Source organism: Protopterus annectens, chromosome 17.part0, assembly GCF_019279795.1.
Source record: "Protopterus annectens isolate FY-2018-M chromosome 17.part0, PAN1.0, whole genome shotgun sequence".
NCBI lineage: Eukaryota > Metazoa > Chordata > Ceratodontiformes > Protopteridae > Protopterus > Protopterus annectens.
Window position 1 is genome coordinate 426,215,569 of NC_056751.1, and position 22,693 is coordinate 426,238,261.

General features: G+C 42.2%; 1 protein-coding gene across 1 annotated transcript in view; it reads left to right on the plus strand.

Annotated features, from left to right (window-relative positions):
• POLD1 (DNA polymerase delta 1, catalytic subunit) overlaps positions 1–22,693 on the plus strand; it is a gene marked incomplete in the record, with an annotated part of 1,583,142 nt that overhangs the window by 878,157 nt on the left and 682,292 nt on the right. Inside the window, 1 exon segment of the mRNA XM_044059378.1 lies at positions 3,993–4,145. Coding sequence (XP_043915313.1) covers positions 3,993–4,145 — 153 coding nt within the window.

Genomic DNA, 22,693 nt, shown 5'->3' on the forward strand with positions numbered 1-22,693 from the left:
TAGTTCCCTAGACCCTTGCACTAGCAGCTAGTATCCTTGGCCCCTAGCTAGTAGTGCTGTTGGTATGATCCCCTGTGTGAACTTTCTGTTACTCATCAAGTTTCCTCTTGAAGAGTGATAGTGAGGGGCTCTGTCTTATGTAGATCGGGACCCTGCTCCATAGTAAGGGAAGTCTGCGAAGGGAATCTATCCCTCCAGCATGTTCTATTCATTGTTGTGTTGAGGTTTATATCCCTAGAGCGTGTAGCTCGAGTAGATTTGGTTTTGCTTAGATAGAGCATGTTCAACAATTCTGGGTAGGACATGGCTCTGTACGTTAGACAAAGATCGCCTCTGAGAAAGTGGTATGCAACAGAGAACAGTCATAGCTTTTTCAATCGTGCTGCATAGGGCAACTGTTTGAGGCCAGTAATCCTCTTGGTTAGGTACCTCTGTGGTCTCTCCAGCTGCTGGAGATGTCTAGCCAGGTACATTCCAATTGGTGCATTGTACTCAATAATGGGTCTGATGAGGGAAGAGTAGAGGGGGCACCATTACATCCTTAGATCTTGATGTGAACCCTTTTATGATCTGATGGGTCACATAGAAGGATCTTCTAACCACTTTGGCAACATGGTTATCAAAGGAAAGCTGACTATCTACTTGGGTCCCTAGATCCCTTATTTCTTCTTCAGATTTCAGGGCATTACCTACTGTGTTGTAGTTTGCGGGTACTCTGTTTTTTCCAAAGGGGATTACTGCGCATTTTTTTGCATTTAGCTTGAGACCATGGCTTTGACATCATGCATCAGTCTCATTTAGGCCCTTCTGTAGGATCTCCATGTTGGCTGGAGACTATTATAGCACCCAATTTGCAGTTGTCCGCAAACCTAGTCGGCCACAGCCCTTCCGTGCTTGCCTGTACTTCTGAGAAGTATATGCCAAACAGGAGGGGTCCCAGGACAGAACCCTGAGGCACACCACTCGTTACTGGTCTGGATTCGGACATAGATCCCACTACTCTTACTTTATGGGATCTGTCTGAGATCCAGTTTGCGATCCATCTTGTGATGTAAGGGTTTATGCCCAGGCTGGTGAGCTTATCAATAATACCTGAATGAGTAATTTAATGAGATTAAATGGGATCGTACCATAGATAATTTGAGGGACCCAAGCATGGAATAAAGCTTTTAGGAGCTGTATCTGAATATTGGTAGTACAAGAAGCAGTCCTGGGATAAATTTTCCATTTCTCCATCCATAGATCTAAGTTGAGCTTAAAAATGGACAGGAATGAACTTTGTTTAATGTGGATAGGAAGTCTGATTCACAGCAGCAGTGTCCTCTGAAATATTAACTGTCACTCCAAACCATTTTGTTGGTGTTGCAGAAGAGGTTTAGATTCCTAGACAGTGTTTCGGATGCCATTTAACTCACTGATGTGCAGTAAATCTATCAGTAATTGGTTGGAGGATGATTTGTATACCTGACACAGGTGACCTCTTAGCAGTCTATAGGGTACTAAGTATAGTGACAGGGCTTTGAGTCAGTCCATGTAGGACATGTTTAGGCATTTTATCCTTTTAGTAAGGTATCTCTGTAGGCGTTCAGTTGTTACCTATCTGTGGACAGATACATGACAAAGGGGGTATTATATTCAATGATTGGCGTAATGAAGGCTGAGTAAAGATGGCCACAGACATCCCTAGATTTAGACACAATCCCTTTGTTTATAAGCTGTGCAGTACAGAAGGGCTTTCTTACAACAACAGACATATGTTGGTCAAAAGTTAAATCACTGTCCACATAAGTTATCAAATCCTGAACAACTGGGTCAACTCTTAAGGGCATAATGTGGTCATTTCCTGGGGTTCCGACTTCCCAAAGGATAAAGTAATGCATTTTTGGTATTTAGTATCTGACCATGATTTTGATACCAGTTATATGAGACAGACCTTCTTGCAGGAGAATGGCCGAGTCATTTGGGGAATCAGTGACTGCTCTTAGCTTGCAGTCATGTGCAGACTTAGAGCCCTTTGGTATTGGTTTGTACTTCAGAAAAGTAGATCCCAAACAGGAGAGGTCACAGCACAGAACCCTGGTGGACTCCACTGGTGACTGGTATCTCCGTAGTGGAAACTTCCCTAATTTTGATTATCTGCATGCTATCTGTGAGCTGATTGGCAATTCACCGGGTAACACAAGGGTTTATTCCCAGTTTATTTAGCTTTTCTACTATGCCTGAGGGGGAATTGTTTCTAAAGCTATGGCCAGGTTGAGGTATATAGTATTTAATGTTTTGCGGTCATGCATTGCTTTGGTGACTTTTTCAAAAAATCCACCAGGTTGAGCAAACATGACCTGCCCTTGACAAATACAAACTGAGATGTGTCCATTGTTTGGGGGTTTCCTATGGACTGATAGATTAATGTTAGAAGTCTTTCCATATGAGGCTGGTCAGACATATGGGTTTGTAATTGCCTGGTTCTGTGGAAGGTTACCCTTTAAGCAGGGGAATGACTAGCTGTTCTCCATTTGCTTGGTACAAAACCTGCATGGAGACTGAGACTGAACAGTGTTAGGGATGCAGGTGAATTGTGCTTCATGATATTTATGATGCATTCTGGTATATTGTCAGGACCCATTAATGCAGCATTTTTAGATGTTTTTAAAACTTTTAGGATTTGATCTTCTGTGATAGCTGGAGGTGAGACAGTTTCAGGTACATCTTGTGGGACAAGGCAGAGGGGAGGTTCTTAATGATACATAAAACATTACTTCCTACCATGTCAACTAATCTGAGGGAAATCCTTTCTGGGTCTGAAATACCATATTGCCATTCTTGTTTGCTTGAACAGCCCTGCCACCTTATGCCTGTTGCTAGAATTCCTTGTCGGGTGAGCAAATGTGTACCCTTGTAATTAGTGTAGGCAGTAATTTTTTTCTTGATTTGTGTGAAGATTTTTCAATAAATGGTTGGGATTCAACTGGTGGGCTCAGCTGATGATAAAAGAAAGAAGCACCTATTTCTATAACTATTGACTACAGTCCTTTCATATATTAGCTGATGAATAAGAATCCACCCGAAAGGTTTATTTTATTTCCAGCTGTCTCCCATCAGTAATGTCTTATTAGAATGTTTGCTAGGTCTTTCCCTAGAAATTACAAAGCCTGCAAGTTAATAAAGCAAGGCTGAGGAAATATGAGACCTGGCCTCCCTGAGGATGTGGTGTTCCTCTTTGATTACTGGGGACCCAAAGAAAAATCTATCTGAGAATGCAAAAAAAAAGTGATGGCTTATAGTTGAGATGGTCCTTCTGCTGGTGTATGGTCAGAGAAGCAAGTTCCTTCTGGATGAAGTGTTCTCAGAATCATTATAGGCACCTACATATAATGTTCTTTTTATGTAGCTACTTCACACCTATGAAGGAATATAACCTAATGCCCTTATAATGGGTCCTGCAACTGAAAAAGTAACTTGTCTTCAGTATTTGGCATTCACTAAATAATATGCACCACTGATTATTGTTTTCCAAATGTGTGCATCTTTCTGATTGTGAAACCTGTTTTATATGTTGAAAAACTTGATTGGTGATCCAGGTGCCTCAAAAAGACCAGTACCAACAGCCGAGAAATATCACCAAAAGATTATTAAGTGAAATAGTGGATGTACTAGCAGTTCTGAAGAAGTCTTTACCTAGACGAAAGTGCTAAACTGCTATCGCTTTCTATTTTTGCTGCTTGTTGATTTTAATAATCGTTTGGTGATATCTCCCTGCTGTTGTTACTGGTCTTTTTGGGCACCTGGTTCTCCACTCAAGTTTTTCATTTGTTTGGTTTGGTTCTTGGTTTGTCAGTACAACTGTTTTATATGCTGCTTCATAAAGTTTTTGCATATAATACTGAAACTTAATTAACAGGGACAAATTAATTTTGTTCACTAAACTGACTTTAATTTTTTGTTTGTGTTTTGTCAGTTGATTCTTTAACTGATTTTTTTTTTTTCATGGGCAGAGATCCTAATGGAGCAGTGGAGCATGCAAAGGACGTTATTTCTGATTTGCTCTGCAACCGAATTGACATCTCACAGCTGGTCATCACCAAGGAATTAACAAGGACAGCTGATGAGTATGCTGGAAAACAGGCCCATGTTGAGCTAGCCGAAAGGTATACATTATTGATCTTGTGCAATGGCTGTAGATAAACGTATTGCTTTTTTCTTCTGATGTCCATGAAAGCCTTATGAGTGTTTTGTAAACGTACAATTCTCAAAAGTTGATCTTAATGAGGTAGTTGGTATCTGTAGCGGACTAATAGAACTTACACACCTCCATGTGGCCTTAATTATGCAGAACTTTGTTTTGTTAGTTGGCTCTGCTTGCCAGTGTTCTTCATATGAGGTTTGATTAACACCACTTTAGTTCTTTCTTGCAGATGAGTGGTAGAGGAGAAAGTGGAGTCTGTTCTGTAAACAGAGCTGAGTTTACTTTGTGGTGTTTACTGTTGACCATTTTTTGTACTTTCACCATAAGCCATGCAAAAATTCAAGTGGGAGAAGACTTGTCTATTGGACTAGCTGAATGCTGTAGGTTTGATATTTATCATAGCTGTAACTTCTGTAGGGTGGTTACTTAGCCATGGAAATTTACTACAGACAAATATCTGCCTTTTCTGTCTTTGAGTTTCAGAAACTGGACTTTTCCTTATCCTGGTACATTAGTCTAATATATGACTAAAGGAGAGAGAGAAAGTGCGAAAAAAATACAATTCATTCCATTTTCTATTCTTTTTCTCTCTACAAGAAGTGATCATCAGTTCATTTGTCCTACAGTCCTTTGCAGGCAACCTCCAGAGAATAAGTAACCCCTTTGGGAACCTTTTTAATCACTTTAGAGCAATAAATTGCAGAATTTCACTTTTTATAAATACTGTCATTGTTGTATTGTGTAATATGTCTTTCTGAGATTCACAATATTTCTGGTAAAGCTTGCAAATAAGTGTGCCTGCAGACGACAAATACTGCATAAAGATTGCCATTTGTGTTTGTCAGTCTCGATCAGAAAATGCCCCTTTGTTGGACCCAAATTTAAAATCCTTCCTGGGCCGTAATTAACTCATTGCTTTAGTATAAGGGATGACAAATTCATTAGGAAGAACCCTTCACAAACATCTAAAGACTTAAGAGATTTCCAGAGGAGATGCATACCACTGTTAAGAGAACAGTCTATAAAATTGATGATGAATGAACAAGCAGGCAAGGGAATGAGAGGACTTTGTGACATCATCAGTCTGATGGCTTGAAAACATTACAGGCACTGCTTTGTTCCATGACCTGTTTCATCTTTATCTTTCCCTGGGGTTTTCTGTCATGCAGCTTTCAAGGCCTGTGCTTGAAATACCAAGATGTCCAGGCTGGATGTTGGTTTCTTGATGCCTATGGCGTACATCTGTCCTTCAGAAATTGTGGCTGCACCATCTGAAATTTGTCTGCAAAATGATATTCCTGGAGTATTTTTATAAGAAATCCCAGAGCCTTCCCTGATTCTTTTGGTTTCATGGAAAATCCCTACCTTGGGAGAGTGCCAATCTCTTTAAGTCCAATGGTCAAGATCTGGATGTTTGCTTTTGCCATCTTTGGTCAAAAGTTCACTGAAAATTCTATGGGGCATTGCCATAAGTTTATCCCTTGGGTGACCCAGCCTTATATTGCAGAGTTGTTTCCCCTGCAGAGAGACAAAGAAAGCACAGTCCTTTCACGTTCCTTCGAATTAATGTCACATTGGTAAGATCTGGTATTTTCCAAACATCTCTCATTAACCCTCTGCTGCAGTACTGCTTGAGACCATATTGTTGGACACCCCTCCAGAAAACATTTCCTTTGTAGAATAACCTAATCTAATAAGGGAACACATTAAGTGGGTTTTGAAGACTTTTTAGGAGTCCAAAAAGAGATACCTGGACCCCTTACATGTGGAGGAACAGAGCCCTGTGAATGTCCCCCAAGTGTTCCAAGCTTTTGAGGCTGTCTTTGAAAATGGAGTCACTAGAACCTGATTCCCGGCTTCTAGCCACCAGTAAAGCGAAGAGCTTTTACTGTATGCAGGACACCTGTAAGTGCCTGTAGAAAAAAAAAACTGGTAGTAAACCCTGCAGTTGTTTCTCTAGAAATGTGAAAGTTTTTAAACTGGCTTCAGTACTTAGCTTTCTTTCAGATGACCGGGAAAGTTGAGTGCAAAATTGATTGTGGAAAGATGGTTTGTAAATCTTGTACATTAGAATTTAGAGTGATTGACTGTCACACATACATTATTAAATACCAAGGTGAGAACCTCAAAGCGAGAGAATATAGCAGCAAAATTAATAGATGATATACTGAAAGACTGAATCTGCCAGTTATCTCGTACATTTAAAGTGTGAAAGCATGCTATGGAATGAGGATATTATGCTGTTTTGCACCTGAAGCAGTGCAGCAGCAAATGTTATTGGTAAGGATGCCTGATGGGAGACTCTGATCCTTACCATATGATGGGGGAGTGGCTTTTGGGGCCTGTCTGGATAAAAAAATATTTTTTTTGTCCTCTCTCCAAGAAATAGTTGGTCAAACACTTATTTCTTCTCCTAATACTGAGGTATAGTAGATGATACCATATAAAACTGTGGTGCTTCTACAAAAACTAGTTAGTCTGACTGCTTCAAACAGAATGGGATCTTTGAAAAGAAAGTTGGGATAGGTGGTACAGGCAGATGTAGGCAAAAGGGTAGCTGAATGGGAGGTAGATCTCACTCGTATTCAAGATAAGAACAGACAATACTAAATGTACTTCCAGACCTCTCCTGATCTTTTTCTGTACTACTCCACTGCCTCAGATACTGGGAGGTGAGCTGTCCATTTAAAAGAAAATTGGTTCAGCCTGATACCAGACAAAAAGGTAAGAGAAATGTTATCCTTAGACTAGAATATATAGCTGTATCCTTCTGGCATTTATGATCATGCATCCTGTCCTGAAGGATCAGGTGCAGTTAGCATAGCTCTTGTTCTTTGAAGTTGAACCGAAAACCCTTGGGGGGGATATAATTCTTTTCCAGGTTATTCCTAGTTTCAAAGAAAGCTTAGCCCTTGGAGACCTATTCTGGATTTAGTCAGACTGGACAAACTTCTGAGGATCAAAAAAAATCACAATGTTAACCATGCCATCTTTGCTTCCACTCCTTTACCAGAAGCTGTTTTATTTGCCCTGGATCTGAAGGAAACATACCTGCACATCCTAATCCACAGGGAACATTGCTAATATCTGAGGCTCAAGGCAGGACATATAATCACTTCCATTTTACACCGAATGCTTAACTCTAGTGTTTCTGCATCTCAGGATGCAGAGGATCCATATGTACCAATATCTAAATGATCGTTTAATTGAAGATGCCTCCTTGGAGGATATTCAGACATTTCTGATGCATACTGTGCAATGTCTAACCAGTTTAGGGGTTCTCTTTAAACTTGTTCATGTCAAGCCTAACTCCACTTAGGACCTTTCTGATTACAGAATAATATAAACTGTTCCTACTAGCATGAATCAGAGTTGAAGCTTTTTATTACTGGCACAGAGGACCTGTCAGTCCTAGGAGTACCAGGCTGCATCTCAGTCTCCAACCTTATGATACTTAAGGAAAATCTGTATATGGGAGAGGGAGATGCATTTATATCTCAGAAACCTGTAGAACCAGCACAGCTATCCTTTATAGAAGCTTTTATCCCTTGTCTTTACCATTAGAAGGGAGTTGCGGTCCCAGTTGTCAAAAACTATCAGTAGATGCTTTGATCCAGCTAAAGCTGAAAAGTGAATATGCAGAAGTTCTGAACAGAAAGATTGCACATGGCATACTGTCAAATAATCTAGACAAATTATCTTTTAGATAAAGATATACTGCACATTGCCATGTAACTTCCAGGATCAGAACAGAACAGAATCTGCAAAGTTCATACTGGCAGGTTTTTATTTTTGTGCGTGCTTTAGAAAGAAAATTCAGCAACTCTCTAGCTAACAAATCCCCCTGTCTCTACCTTTGAGTCAGGATTTCCTGCTGGCTTCCACTTTAAATTTGGAAGATGGATTTTTTGTTTCCACAGTTGCATACTTCTGGGGAAAGTCTCAAAAATAACATATCTTTTGACGTAAAATAGTATCTACAAGGATAATTAGGCTTCAAGCATTACAGAGGTGTGCACAGTTGAGGAGTTGAGTTTGTTCCCACACTAGCAAATACACAGCTTTTGGTTTTGTATGTAATTTCACAGCTTACTTTTCAATTTTACATATTTACTGAAAAAGCAAGCACAAACGTAACTTGTATTTTAGAGAATTTTGTGGGTTTTTCTCATTAATTCTGTACAGCTTTAGTAACACTTACTACTGTTCTCCTGTTTTCCCCTTCTGAAAGAACGGTTAAATTTTTCCACAGCTTATTCCAACTTTTTGCATTTCTCCTGCCTTCTAGACTCTAGAAAATGTTGTTAAGAAGTTCTCACGAAACAGAGCTTAGAGTTGAGACTGTGTCCCAAAAGTTACACTTTCCTATTCCTTACCTCGAAAGGCCCACCTGAATTTATGTTACTATCACTGCTATGATGTAGATCTACAATCTTCGATCTCAGAAGCGTTTTATTTTGCCCACTTCCTTTGGGCAGCCCCTTGAAGAGATTTTCCTAGTATACTGGAGTTGGAGCTTTTGGAGATCCCCCACAATTCCCAAGTATTAGTTTTCCACAGGTGCATACAGTTCTTCCCTTGACTGAAGTCTGCGACTAAGATGTACTACTTGACGTTTTTCTATGCTTGATGAAATTTGAGTCCAGCCCCCCACTGTGGTTTGAAGTATCTGCTTGGGTGTAAACTTTTGAATCTGATGTCCTCTCTGTCTGGATTCAGCCTGCAGATTATTGGTTCCAAGGCTGGCCAAATCCATCACTTCAACTTGCTGAGCTCTGCTTCCCTTACCCACAATCCCTCGCTCCCTACAGAATACTCCAGATCAGTTTTGCCACCATTCCAGCTATCAACTCACTGTGGCTCTGCTTTTTGGTTTATCCTTTAGTCTTATGTTTATTGTCCTTTCTGTTCCCTATCCCCCTTAGAGCGTAGTTAGGTTAGCTTATACATAGTATCATAAGATCTGATGAAGCTACATAGCGAAAGCGCTTATCTTGATTATAATCTTCTATAATAAAGTACTTGGTGGTCAAATATCTTGCGTTTCAACTTGTTTTCGCTCAGTTCTGCAACTCCGATTTATTTTAATATTGATTTTATACTGCTTGAACGAGCGTTCGCCAGTTGAGCAGCAACCCTCGCTATTTACTTTACATAGTATTAGATAGGTTTATAGTGATTAGGTGTTGGGGCATTGTGTGCGCTTGCATGTGTGTGTGTGTGTGTGTGTGTGTGTGTGTGTGTGTGTGGGGGGGGGTTGTGTTTCTTTGTATTTATGTAGTTAGCAGCAGGCTTTTCCTGCCTTAGAGTGTTCCGCCTGTCTTGTTAATACTTTTTCCTTATAAGTAGTTTGCATAGAGTTTTTTTTTCTTATAGGTAGTATTGTGCATTAACATAGGTCTGGTCTGTGCTTTTTTTTCAGTAGAGTTGGTGTGATGGATAAGGGTTTCAAAAAAATGTGTTGCTTCTGGGCACAAGCTCTCTTCGCAGGATGTTAATGATGAGTGCGCCTGTTGCTTGAGGGCTGCCCACCTGGATTCTTCCTGTTCTGTCCATGAGGGATTTGGTTCCAGGACTATCAAAGGTGAAGCGCCTTTTTTTTTTTTTCTTTAATAAAGATTTCCTCCCAGCTGGCACTTCCCTGTCTGTTCCGAAGGATGGTTTGGTCAATAGTCACCATCATTCCTTCAAGGGCTTCAAAAGGGGACCATAAGAGACCCTTCTCTGTTTCTATGCCTAGTCCATCTTCTGGGCTGCTGGACCCAAAGGTTCCAAGACCGTCGAATTTGCAAGCAGCCTTGGCACCAGTGTCAGCTCAAACTCTTCGAAACAGATCACCCTTGGTGCTACCGTTGAGTAAGGCTACTTTCCCACATCTGAGTATGCAAAGTCCCTTTTTGGTGAAAGGAGTCCTTTAGGTCAGGTATCTTCTCTCTTCTCCCCCTCCACTCCGCCGGAGTCGCAGCCAGAGCCTTCTCCTTCCCCACCCAGGATCTGACTCTTTATGGTTTGGCTCTGACTGGTGGGCGTTTCACCACTGAGATGAACCCCTGTAGATGGCTTCATTCACTTTGTCATTAGGTGGCTTCATTCACTTTGTCATCTTGATCAGTGGGCACTATCGAAGCTTTGGCATTGGAGCAGCTGATGTGGTCCTTCTTTCAAGCTCAAGTGCAGTTATGTCTTCTTCCTTCAGGTTTGGGATCCCTCCCAGAACCTTAGCTCTGTCACCCTGTTTTTTTCCCTCGGGCCCTTTGGATCCAAGGTCCTCAGGCCCGGCTGTGTTTCCACTTTCGGGACTGGACTGAGAGCATGGCCATGTTCAGCTTCGACCCCCAGCTTAGTTTCCTCGACTCCATCTGTATCAGAGCTGAGTGGACCTCTGAGCCTTGCATCAAGGCAGGTATTTTTGGTTTGGGTTCGACTATTCTAGCTTCGGGGTCATCCCTCCCTCTCAAGGTGTCTACTTTCGCTTTCCCAGATTATGGCACCTCTCACGTTTCTTCAGTTCTGGGTGGCTGGCTTCAACCTTTGCCTTTAAAGCTAGGGAGAAGATGTTCTCCACTAAAGAGCTGGATCGGTCTTCTCATCTCTGCCTACAATCAGTCACCATTCAGCTCCAGGACAGCTCATACTAGTTGGCCTTCAATCTGCCCCCCTTGATAGGGTCCCTGCCTCTTCCCCTTCTCCTTCACATTCGCTGGAGCAAGAATCCTCTGGCAAGAGGAAGCACCTGGACTCCTCCAAGGAGTCCCTCACCGAGGATACTGACCTCAAGGAAGGAGAAAGGTCCCCTAAGTCACTGCACAATGATGCCTCCTTTAGCAGTCTTTTGAAGCTTCTTCCTAAGTGTGCGGACTAGATCGCCAAAGCCCTTTCTCTGGAGGAGTCAGTATTTTTGGAGGCCTTTGGCATGGGCTCATCAATGTATCATCAAATACCTATGTAAACACTTCCAAGCAAAGATTCTACATCTTCTAGATTTTGTTGCATATTTGGAAGACATACATATTGTTTTCTCTTCCCAGTCCTTTCTAACTTCCTCTGATTGATTCTTATAGTTATCGTGCAATATTTTATATGCTGTACTAATTATTCCTTTTTTGACAGGAACTTGTTCTAGATTTTACTAAAAAGCTCTACCAGTTCTGGTCTTTCGCTTAGGATCCCCTATTTCTTTTTCTTTGCCTATACTCTATTAATCCTTGATAGGGAAGGCAGTCTCCAACCTGCAGTCCAAATAAATTATTGGCCTCTTTTCATTCTATTACCTTTCCCTGTCTAATTATTTGTTCCCAATATCTTAGATCTTTGGCCAGTTTTCTCCAATAAATTCCAGCTCCCTCTTGCCTTTTGTCTGAATCCCTAATTGCAGTCATCCCTATCAGCAGAATCTCCTTTCTACAGGCCCATATTGGCTTAGTTCTTAGAATGCTTTCTGTTACTTTATGAATATAATATTCTGCATGGTTATTGTTATTCTCCTTAAGAATCTGCATCCAAACTCCCAGTCTCTTTTTTATTGAATTTCCCTCAGTTTCCATCATCCCTTTCCACTTTGAATTATAGGTTTCTGTTTGTGCTGTGTATAGGAGCCTTCAGTGTGTAGTTCTGAAATACCCATTCAAATCAGGTAATCCTAGACCACCTTGTTTTATTGGAAGAATCAACTTATCCCACTTGACTCTTACTGTCTTCCCCTTGCAGATAAAATCCTTCAGGTCTTTATTAATTGCTATCCACGACTTCTCTGGTAGATAAAAAAAAAATACGGCTGACATGTGTAGAAAACTAAAGTGACTAAAAACATTTTAACTGCTTGTATCTTGCTGTCCATATCCATATAACAAAGCTTCAATTTTCTTAGTTTTCGTATTATCTTTTGTTTAGTCTTTTCCCACATATTAGCTGCCCCACCAGAATCCTTTTTTATTAATCCATACTCCTAAGTACTTCATTTTTATCATGTCCCCATAAATAGATATTGCTGAACCAATTTCTGTGTGGGTACATAATTTACAGCTGTTGCCTTTGTTTTAGCTTCAGTAATTTTGCATCCCAAAAAGATCTGAAACTGTATCAAAATTCTCACAATACTGAAATGTCCTTTTCTGTTTTTCTCATGTATAAAATATCATCTGCAAACAGTGCCAGCTTTTCTTGACTACCATTCCAATTATTTCCTTGAATTTCTGAGTCTGTTATTTTCTTTGCCAGTGGTTCTAAATATAATGCAAATAACAAAAAGGGGAAAGAGGATGCTCCTGCCTGCTTCCACTGCTGAGAAAGAAATTATCAGAAAGGAACCCACCTACTTTAATGTTTGCCTCTGATCCCTCACATGTCCACCTAATCAACCGTATAATTTTATCAGGCAATGCAAATGCTTCCATTGCCCTGCTCATAACCTCCAAGCTTACTCTGTCAAATGCTTTCTCTGCGTCAAGACCCACCAACAACAGTAGTATTTTTTTATATTCTGCTTCCCTCTACATCGTCAATTTCTGATAACATTGTCAGATGTTTGCCTTCCCTCCATAAAACCACATTGATCCATATCTATCCATTTTGGCATCACCTCTGCCATTCTTTTAGCCATTATAGCCATAAGCACTTTGTAATCATAGTTTAGGATTGAAATGGGACTGTATGAAGCTGGATTTGATGGAGCTTTACCTTCTTTAGGTATTACAGCCACCACTGCTTTCTTCCAGGATGTTGGTGCTTCTTCTCTTAAAATACTATTAAAACGTTTCAGTCTTTGTCAGTTTTTTCCCTCCTAGCATCTACACTTCCACCATGTATTCCTGGTGACATTCGTAAAGGACACCTATCATTATATTAAGATAGAGAGATGTTCCAGGGGGCTGCTGTGCTTCCAGGTGGGGACCAGTCATTATCAATTTAGAGCTCTGCCGTTTGGTCTCACCACTGCCTCCCGGGTGTTCACCAATTGCATGGTTGTGATGGCAGCTTGGCTCTGGCTGCAGGGATATCAGGTCTTTCTATAACTGGAAGATTGGCTCCTCACTGCCCCTATGAGAGCGTTGCTAATCGTGGCCAGGGATACCTTGATACATTTGTCTGGCTACTTGGGGAAAATTCACAGTTATCAGAAGTCAAGTTTGCAACCTATCCAGACATTGGAAGTCACAGGTTGCCACTTGGATATTGTCTTCCAAATTGTCAAGCTTCAGAGTAATCGACCTTCAATCCCAGGCAGTATCTGTGCTTGCTCATGCAAAATCACCAACTCATACTCTTTTGAAATTCTCAAGCCACATGTCAGCTTCCATAAGGTTAGTCCCCTCAACGAGGTACCACATGAGGGCTCTGCAATAGACTCTTGCAGTGCAATGGTCCTGTTTGACTCATCCAACAGACTTTCCTATTAGGCTGACGAAGGTTTGTTACAATCAGATTCTGTCAATACTTCCCCTTAATGACCAGTAGTAGACCCGTTTGTTCTTCCCCATTAATTGGCCACAATCATCACAAACACCTTCCTTTTTGGAGGAGATGCATTTCGAAAAGAGTGCTGTTCAAGAGCCCTAGTCTTCTGTGGAGGTCAGTGGTCACATCAGTGTTTTGGAGTTTGAGTGCTGCCCTCCTGGATTTGCAGGCCTTTCAGGATATCCTCCACAGTGGTGTAATGTTAATCTAGACAGTGTGTCTGTTGTCTGGTATCCGAACAAACTGGGGAAGCTCATTGTTATCTACTTTGTCAAGAGGCCAGGCAGTCTCATCTCAGTGGTTTCTGATTGCAAAGCACATTCAGGGGAGGGCCAGTATTCTTTCCTCACAAGTGGTCTCTGAATCCGAGGGTAACTGCTCGGATTTTTTTTGCCGTAGGGCACTCCGTGTTGTGACCTTTTTGCTTCCCCCTCCAATACCAAATGCAATACCTACTATGTCTTAGTCCATCCTCTGGGGCAGTCACCAATACATGCTTTTCTGTATGCTTGGCCCCCAGGTCTCCTGTACACACATCCTCCAGTTCCCCTTTTTAGTCAAGTTTCTTCGGAAGGCAACCCCGTTTAGAGTGGTAGTGATCCTTATAGCTCACTTCTGGCCTCGTCAAGTGTGTTTTCCTTTTCTGTGGAATCTTCTGAGATTCTGGATCCAGCTTTGGATCTTATTTTTCATCCAGCCGTTCTGGATCCACCCAGCTTTTAGTCCCTCAAGTTAACTACATGGTTTCTCCAGTTCCCATGATAGCTAGAAATCCGAAGCTATCAGACAGTGTTATGTATATTTTGTCCTCATCCCAGAAGTTATCTACTGGGAAAGTGTACAAAAGTAAATGGGAGCGCTTTGCGGTGTGTGTGGACTGGACTCAAGGATTTGATCTTTTTTTCACTCCCTTAGTGTCAGTTTTAGAATTTTGTGCCAAGTTGTTTAATTCGGGCTCTAGCTTTTGTATGATTAAAGTGCAACTGGCAGCCATATCTAATTTTCATATTGACAGGGATAATATTCCCTTAGTTGCTCTGAAAATTTCCAAAGCATTCCTCAGACGCATTTCTTTTGCACCTTCCCATTTGGGACCCTGTCCCTCTGTGGGATTTACCTTGCGTGTTGATGGTCCTTGCAGTTCCTCCTTTTGATCATTCTGCTACATCAGACCTAAAGTTGTTATCTTAGAAGACCTTTATTCCTGGTGGCAGTTATCTCAACCGGGAGAGTGTCTAATCTACAAGCTCTGGCTACAATTCCTCCATACTTGGGTCTCCTCTTGCACAAACAGTTCTTTTCTTCTTAAAATGGCCACCAAGAGTAATTTGAATAGGTGAATTCATCTGTCTGTATTTTTGCCTAATTTTTCAAAAAAAGGGCAAATACTTTTGCATTGTTTGGATGTGCGCAGACAATTGAGATTTTGCTTAGACTAGACAGTCTTATAGAAAATCTAATGAGTTGTTTTGTTCCTTTTCGGAAACTAGATTGCGTAGGCCTGTGTTTAAGGTGGTATTATCCAAGTGGCTATATGATTGTATTTCCTTTCCTTATGCCTTGAGAGGTATGACTTTGCTTGGTAAACCTAACGGTCACTCCATTAGAGCCATGGCTAACCTATATGGCCTTTTTCTCTAGAGCATTCTTAGGTGATGTGTGTGTAGCAGTAACTTCGCTGGGCCCTCACACCTTTGTTTCTCACTGCAGGTTGGACATTGTCTATGTCCAGGGCTTCTTTTGGCTCCACTGTGATGCAGAATATCCTTCCATAATGGGTTTTACGTGGCTGGGTACTCTGTCCTGCAGGTTGAAGCCAGACAGAGAAGACAACATCGGATATAAAAATTTTGTACTTTCCATAATGATAGATCTGTGTTGTCTGTCTCCATCTAGTTCAATCCTCCCCCTGCCCCCGCCTTTTTTTGGTGAGTTTCTTCCCCTTGGATGACTGAGTGGGAGAGGTTTTATTGCTCCCATTACTTGGAATCTTTCACCCTCTTTCTTTGTTAAAATTCTACCTTGGGATTAGATTGAGATGGAGCAAACTTAATTTGAAGTATCCTCTAGGGAGCAGGTATTGTAGATAGAGGAGGCAGATCCCAGTAAAGTGAAGTCTCGTGGATTTGGCCAGTGGTGGATCCTTGTCAGATCCAATAACACGCAGATTCAGCTAGGCTGAGATGGACAGTATGGATGTATTGTTGTGGTAAGTACATAGCTTTTGTTTATAATCAGAACTAGCTGGTATGGAGGGCTCATTCAATGTCTTCTTGAATTTCTAGAATGTCTGTTCATAAGCCACAGTCCAGATAATTTTTATCTGGCTTATTCTTTTTAGTAGGGTCTGTACAAGGAGTGGTTGTGATAGTGTAATGATGACAAGATTTCTAGAATTCCGTTTTTCTTTGAAGAATGCCCATACCTGCTTTTTTGATGACTGGAGTAGGCCTTGCCTGAATAGGCCCCATTTTGACAAGTACCGGCTGACTTTTGCCACCAGCCGCACACTAAATTACCAAGGTAGACAACATCTGCCATTCATACCTGACATTTGTTTGCCTTGATAGTCAGGCTCTCCCTGTTTCTTTTGTCTAGCAATACTCTGACATGTTTCACATGTTTCCGCCAGGAGCAACTAATAATTGTGTTCTTGCCAGTAACTAAAAATTGAAATACAGTTTATGAAGGGAAGAATATAGTTTCCAGCTGCTGCTGTAGGTTAATAGGTTAATACTAGGCTGTTGGACCATTAGTAGCTTGGCACTTAATATTCCGACTCGTAAGGTACCCACTGACTTGACAAATTTATACCTATTATTAATCCCTGTTGTTGAGAGCTTGAGTGGCCAACTCTGGGGTTATTTACAATTGACCACACAGTCGGCAAGGTCGTGCTTATAGTGGGTCAGGGAGTTACTTTGATTTGTATCCAAAAGAAGTCTATTCAGTAAGACGGATTATCTGGGATATACATCTGTCTCACCAGCAGGTCCTATTTATGTTTTGGTGGAAGTTAAGATCCCAGGTGTTTAGGGTGTTAGTTTTGCGGATGTGCAGACAGTTGCATACAACTAGAACGTTCAAGGCTTTGTAGGCAATACAGAGGTCACCTTGACAAATTTATACCTAGTTTTAATCCCTGTTGTTGAGAGCTTCAGAGGCCAACTCTGGGGTTATTTACAATTACCACACAGTCGGCAAGGTCGTGCTTATAGTGGGTCGGGGAGTTACTTTGCTTTGTATCCAAAAGAAGTCTATTCAGTAAGACGGATTATCTGGGATATACATCTGTCTCACCAGCAGGACCTATTTATGTTTTGGTGGAAGTTAAGATCCCAAGTGTTTAGGGTGTTAGTTTTGCGGATGTGCAGACGGTTGCATAGAACTAGAACGTTCAAGGCTTTGTAGGCAATACAGAGATCACTTCTCAGGTGACTGCATGAAACAGGAGAGAGTGCTTAAGGTGGTCTGAGCAGCTAACGAAAGACATGCCCTTGGTTATCTTAGTGAGGAGACTATGCAGTCTCTCAAGCTGGGTTATATGCTTAGACAAGACATACCAAAATGGCCATTATACACTTCCACCTTTATCAGGCACATAATAAAGAAGTATGATAATGTCTTTAGATCTGGAAGAAGTACCCCTGGTGATTACTCTAGCTAGGTGAAAGGACCAAACTAGTCACTTGGTAACTCCTAAAGTGATGACCCTGACAACAGATGGAACATTCTAATGACTGCTTCCCAGTAATTACCTGCCAAAGTACACAAATCACCAAGTAATACAGGGAGGTCCCACCACACTCAATTCAATGGTAGCCCAAAAGCTGCATAACATTTTAATCACTAAAGTTGGAAGAAAGGAAGCATACATGTGTAACAATACTTTGTAGTCTCAGGGCACGTGTCAGTATAATTGTCAAACTTTATATCTGAACCCAAAAAATTTAGCTTAGTTACAAAGTATTTCTAGCACTGGTTGTCCAAAACCAAGTTCCGTCTCACCACATAACTTGTGGTGATGGAGACTCTCAGAATAAAAAGTGATCCACAACCTGGTGCAGTCTTGCCAAATAGAGTAATGGAGATGATAATCTTCTGAATTAGTTTGCAAGAGTTTTTCCATAATGAAGAATAAGTGGCTAAAAGGCCTGACAGAGCCCATGCAAAACAGAGATTGTACATGTGTGTGTCTGAGTGTGTATGTGTTTTAACTGGTATTACAAGGACTATGATACCATTTTCTTAATTTACTGTTTACTGAAAAGAACCGTCTGTAGTAAACTGGACTGATGTCCTTCAAGGATGCATCTGCAGTCTTTACAAATGGGTTGTCCTGTCGTCAGGCAGCCCCTCGGTCGGCCGGATTCCAAAGTCTGGGTCTGGCTTCGGCTGGTGTCGCACTTCACCCGACGTCATTGCGGCAGTTATTCAGGTATAAAGGCATCAGCCGACGCCATTTTCCTCAGTCTTTCTTGCCGCGTGGCGCCCGAAGCAGAAGCAGTTTGCAAGTGCCGGTCGGTCAGATCCAGAGATTACTACTACCGAATACTACTTCGAAGACTTCTATAAAACTAAGTACCCCGTTGGGGACTCTTTCTTGCCTCAGCCGATGTCAGAGAAAGTTAATAACTGTTTATCTTGTGGGAAACAAATACCTCATAAAGATTTCCACTCCTATTGCATACATTGTTTAGGCCCAGACCACGACGTAGCAGCTTGTCTAGCCTGTGCTTCTTTTAACCGGTGGACGCTTAGACGTCGTTCGGACTTTGCTGAACAGATTTTCGGCTCTGATTTTGCCTACATTATGCCGTCGGATCCTCCGACTACGCAAATAACCAAAAAACGCAAAGAAAAGGACCGACACTCGCGGTCCGCGGTTTCGGCTGAAACCGCGGTTAAGCAAGCCACGAGCGTCTCTGTTTTGGCCGAAACCGAGCAAGCGGTTCTTTCTTCAGCCGATAACTTGCCTTCTACCGAGGCCTCTTCTAACCTGGTAGAAACGGCTTCTGAAATCCAACCTTCTGTTGCGGTTTCACAGGATTTATCAGACACCATTCCCCTGGATATTTCCACCCCTGCACGTGGAGCTGCTAGGCCTCCTCCAGCTATGTCTATTAAGGCCTTTGCCAGGGCTAAAGCAGCCAAAGCATCAAAACCTGTGCCTGCCAAGCCCCCCTCTCACAGGCCCAGCACCAGCTCCCATAAGCTCTCTTTGGCTGAGGATCTCATCTCTTTAATTCGTGGAGCCCAGCCTCATCCAGACAGGGCCTCTCTCCCTCCTCCAGAAAAGAGGCCTAGAGCAGAGCCCCCTGAGCCAGTATCCACAGATGATTCCTCTGATGACTCAGAACATACAGACCCTCTGGAGGCTTCTTATTCTCCTTACGAAGACTCTGATGCTGAGGAGTCCATCCCTTCAGCCTCTCCTCCTGAGGAATTTTCCTTTGGGGAAACCTTGCATGCTATGAGGGAACAATTTCAGTGGCAGGGCCAAGATTTCTCAGACTCTAGAAAAAGGCTTAGGACCTTTCTACATTTGCCACAGCATAGGCCCTTAGCTATACCTCCAGTTCTTTCTGTTGTTGATGATGCATTTAATGATGCTTGCACTGCTCCTGATACTTTACCTCCGGCCCCTGCTAAGCCCGATAAGTACTACAGGGTCCCGGACACTCATCACCACTTATATAAGGCTCCTTTTGCAGATCCAGAGACTATCTCCCAGGGTCCTAAAGCTGTAGCAGCTACTTCTTCTAAAACCCTCCCTCTGAAAGGGAATCCAGGTCCTTAGAGAGATGGGGTAAAAAAGTTTACACCTCTGCTACTTTGTCAGCTAGAGCTTTGAACTGCCAATTTCATATGATTCAATATCAAGAGTTTATGCTTGACCAGTTAACTAAAAAGCTGTCCTCTGAAGAATCTTTAGTTAAAAAATATGTCCAAGAAATGGTACATAACATACAGCAGGTTAGTAACCATTCTTTAAAATGTGGCTATGATGCACTGGAGGCTTCCTTTAGATCAGCCATGACTGGCACAGTTATCAGGAGGCATGCATGGCTGAAAGAACAGGCATTACCAGACCATGTCAAATCTAAGCTTTTGGATGCACCTATGGACAAGGTCAATTTATTTGGTTCCCCTGCACAGCAGGTACTAAAAAAGATGGAAGAGAAAGCAAAATCTGTGCAAACAGTGAAAGATTTCTTACAAGTTCAACCTCCAAGGTTTAGCAGGAACTGGCCTTCCAAGAATTGGTCCTTTCCGGACTCCTCTAAGGCACAAAGAGGCAGGAATAGTCGCTCTAGAGGCAGAAACCAATCCAGGGGTGCCTACAGGGGTCGCCAGTGGCAGGGTAACAACCAACGAGGCACGGATACAGCCACCACCACTACAACAACTCAATCACAGTGACTTGGCGGTGGCACCGCCTACCAGGGAACAACTAGAAGCACCCTTAGGCGGAAAGCTAACCTTATTTTCAAGAAACTGGCACTGCATTACAAGAGAAAAATGGATTTTGCAAACTATAGACCAAGGTTACAGGTTCCATTTCCATACTCTACCAGGAAAGAGAGGAATGCCAAACCTACCACCTACTCAAAGGACAGAAGCTCTAAAACAAATATCTCAATTATTAAGAATGAGAGCTGTGGAAAAGGTACCATCTATGGAGCAAGGAAAGGGATTTTACTTCAGACTCTTCCTGGTACCAAGAAAAGAAAACAAATGGAGGCCTATTCTAGACCTGTCCGCTTTAAACACATTCCTCATTGTTCCAAAATTCAAAATGCTGACCCTACAGCAGCTTCTTCCCATGCTGGGCAACGAGTCTTGGCTGGTAACTCTAGATCTCAAGGAGGCATACCTGCACGTCCCCATAAGACCAATTTGCAGAAGATACCTCAGATTTCTTGCAGGATCAGAGCATTATCAATTCTCAGCATTGCCCTTTGGCTTATCTACTGCGCCCAGAGTGTTTACGAAATGCCTGGCATCAGTAATCGCTCATTGCAGACTTCAGGGATTCAAATCTATCCCTACCTGGATGACTGCCTGATACAAGCGGACAACAAAACAAACTAACAGAAGACTTACAAAGAGTCATCTACCTGCTGCAAGCCCTGGGATATACAGTCAATACAAAAAGTCAAGGCTGATTCCATCCCAAAGAATAACCTTTCTGGGTGCAGAACTGGACACATCAAAACAAATGGCATTTCTAACTGCAGAAAAGAAAGAGTAACTTCCTCTCTACTTCTTGGCATTAACAAAGCAGAACCATCTAACTGCAAGAAAAGTGCTACAAGCTCTAGGCTTCATGGCATCCTGCATAATACTGGTCCCTCATGCCAGGCTGCATATGAGAAAGCTACAGTGGTACCTAAAGAATTTGTGGTCCCAGCACAAGCACAGCCTAGAAACCAAAATTCCAATGATCCCATGCCTGAAGCAAGAGTTCCTATGATGGGCTCAGGCCTGATAATCAAACGCAGGATTGCCCTTCTGCAAAAGGCAACCAAGACAAACCATCACGACAGATGCCTCAGACCTCGGTTGGGGGGCACACATGCTGGGCAAGTGCATTCAAGGCCTATGGACTCAAGACCAGCTGCATCTGCACATAAATCTAAAAGAAATGATGGCAGTGAAATTGGCAATCCAGGCATTCAGACCTTTTCTCCAAGAAGGCCAGTTGATGATAAGGACAGACAACACCACAGTTATGTGGTACATCAACAAACAGGGAGGCACACACTCATACCCTCTATGCTGGCTGGCACTGGACCTATGGGATGTGGCTCTGAGCTACAACATTCAGTTACAGGCAATTTATGTACCAGGGAAGGAAAACATTCTAGCAGACATATTAAGCAGAACTACAACAGATGCCCACGAATGGATGCTGCATCCGGACATCTTCAAAACCATCACAAGAAAATGGGGATTACCACAAATAGACTTGTTTGCATCCCCATTCAATCACCAGTTGAAGAAATTCTGCACAAGGACTTACCACCCACTTGCTTGGAACGTGGACTCCCTATCTTTCAGATGGAAAAGCCTGACAGCATACGCATTCCCACCACTTCCTTTGATGCACAAGGTGCTTCTGAAGATCAAAGAGGAACGTCCGAGGATCATTCTGATAGCCCCAGACTGGCCAAGACAACATTGGTATCCACTGCTGAGGAGCATGTCCCGGGATCAAATATGGACACTGCACCTGATCCCATTACTGCTAACACAGAACAACTACAACATCCTGCATCCAAACCTAAAAACTCTACAGCTAACTGCCTGGAACATTACATAACAGCAATTAACCCAAATTTATCCCAAAGGGTTAAAGACATAATCCTGGAGGCTCGTAGACCTTCAACAAGAAAGAATTATGCAGCAAAATGGAAAAGATATTTCATCTGGAGTACTGCAAAGGGGCAAGATGTGACACTGGTGAACATAGCCAACATCCTGGAGTACTTGGCGGAGCTCTTCCATACAGGCCTGTCCTATTCTTCCATCAAGATGCATGCATCAGCTATTTCAGCAGAATACAGCTTGGATCCTCCTGTCTTCTCGCATCCTCTGCTCAGACAGTTTCTGAGAGGAATTAAAAATGTAAAACCTCCCAGGAAACCTCCATTGCCAGCATGGGACTTGAACTTTGTGATAGAAAAACTGACTCTTCCTCCTTTCGAACCAGCAGCAACAGCAGAATTACAATACTTATCCTGGAAGACTGCTTTCCTGCTGGCAATAACTTCAGCAAGAAGGGTCTCTGAACTACAGGCATTAATGGCAGTGCAACCCTTCCTGATCTTCCATCAAGATAGAGTGTCCATGAGAACAAATCCTACATTTATGCCTAAGGTGGTATCCAGAGTCTCTTTAAATCAGGCTATCCACCTTCCTACATTCTTCCCCAACCCACAGAACAGGGAGAAAGGCTCTTACATACCTTGGATGTACACAGACAATTACGCTACTACCTGGACAGGACAAAAACAATAGAAAAACTGACCAGCTTCTGGTAGCATATGCAAC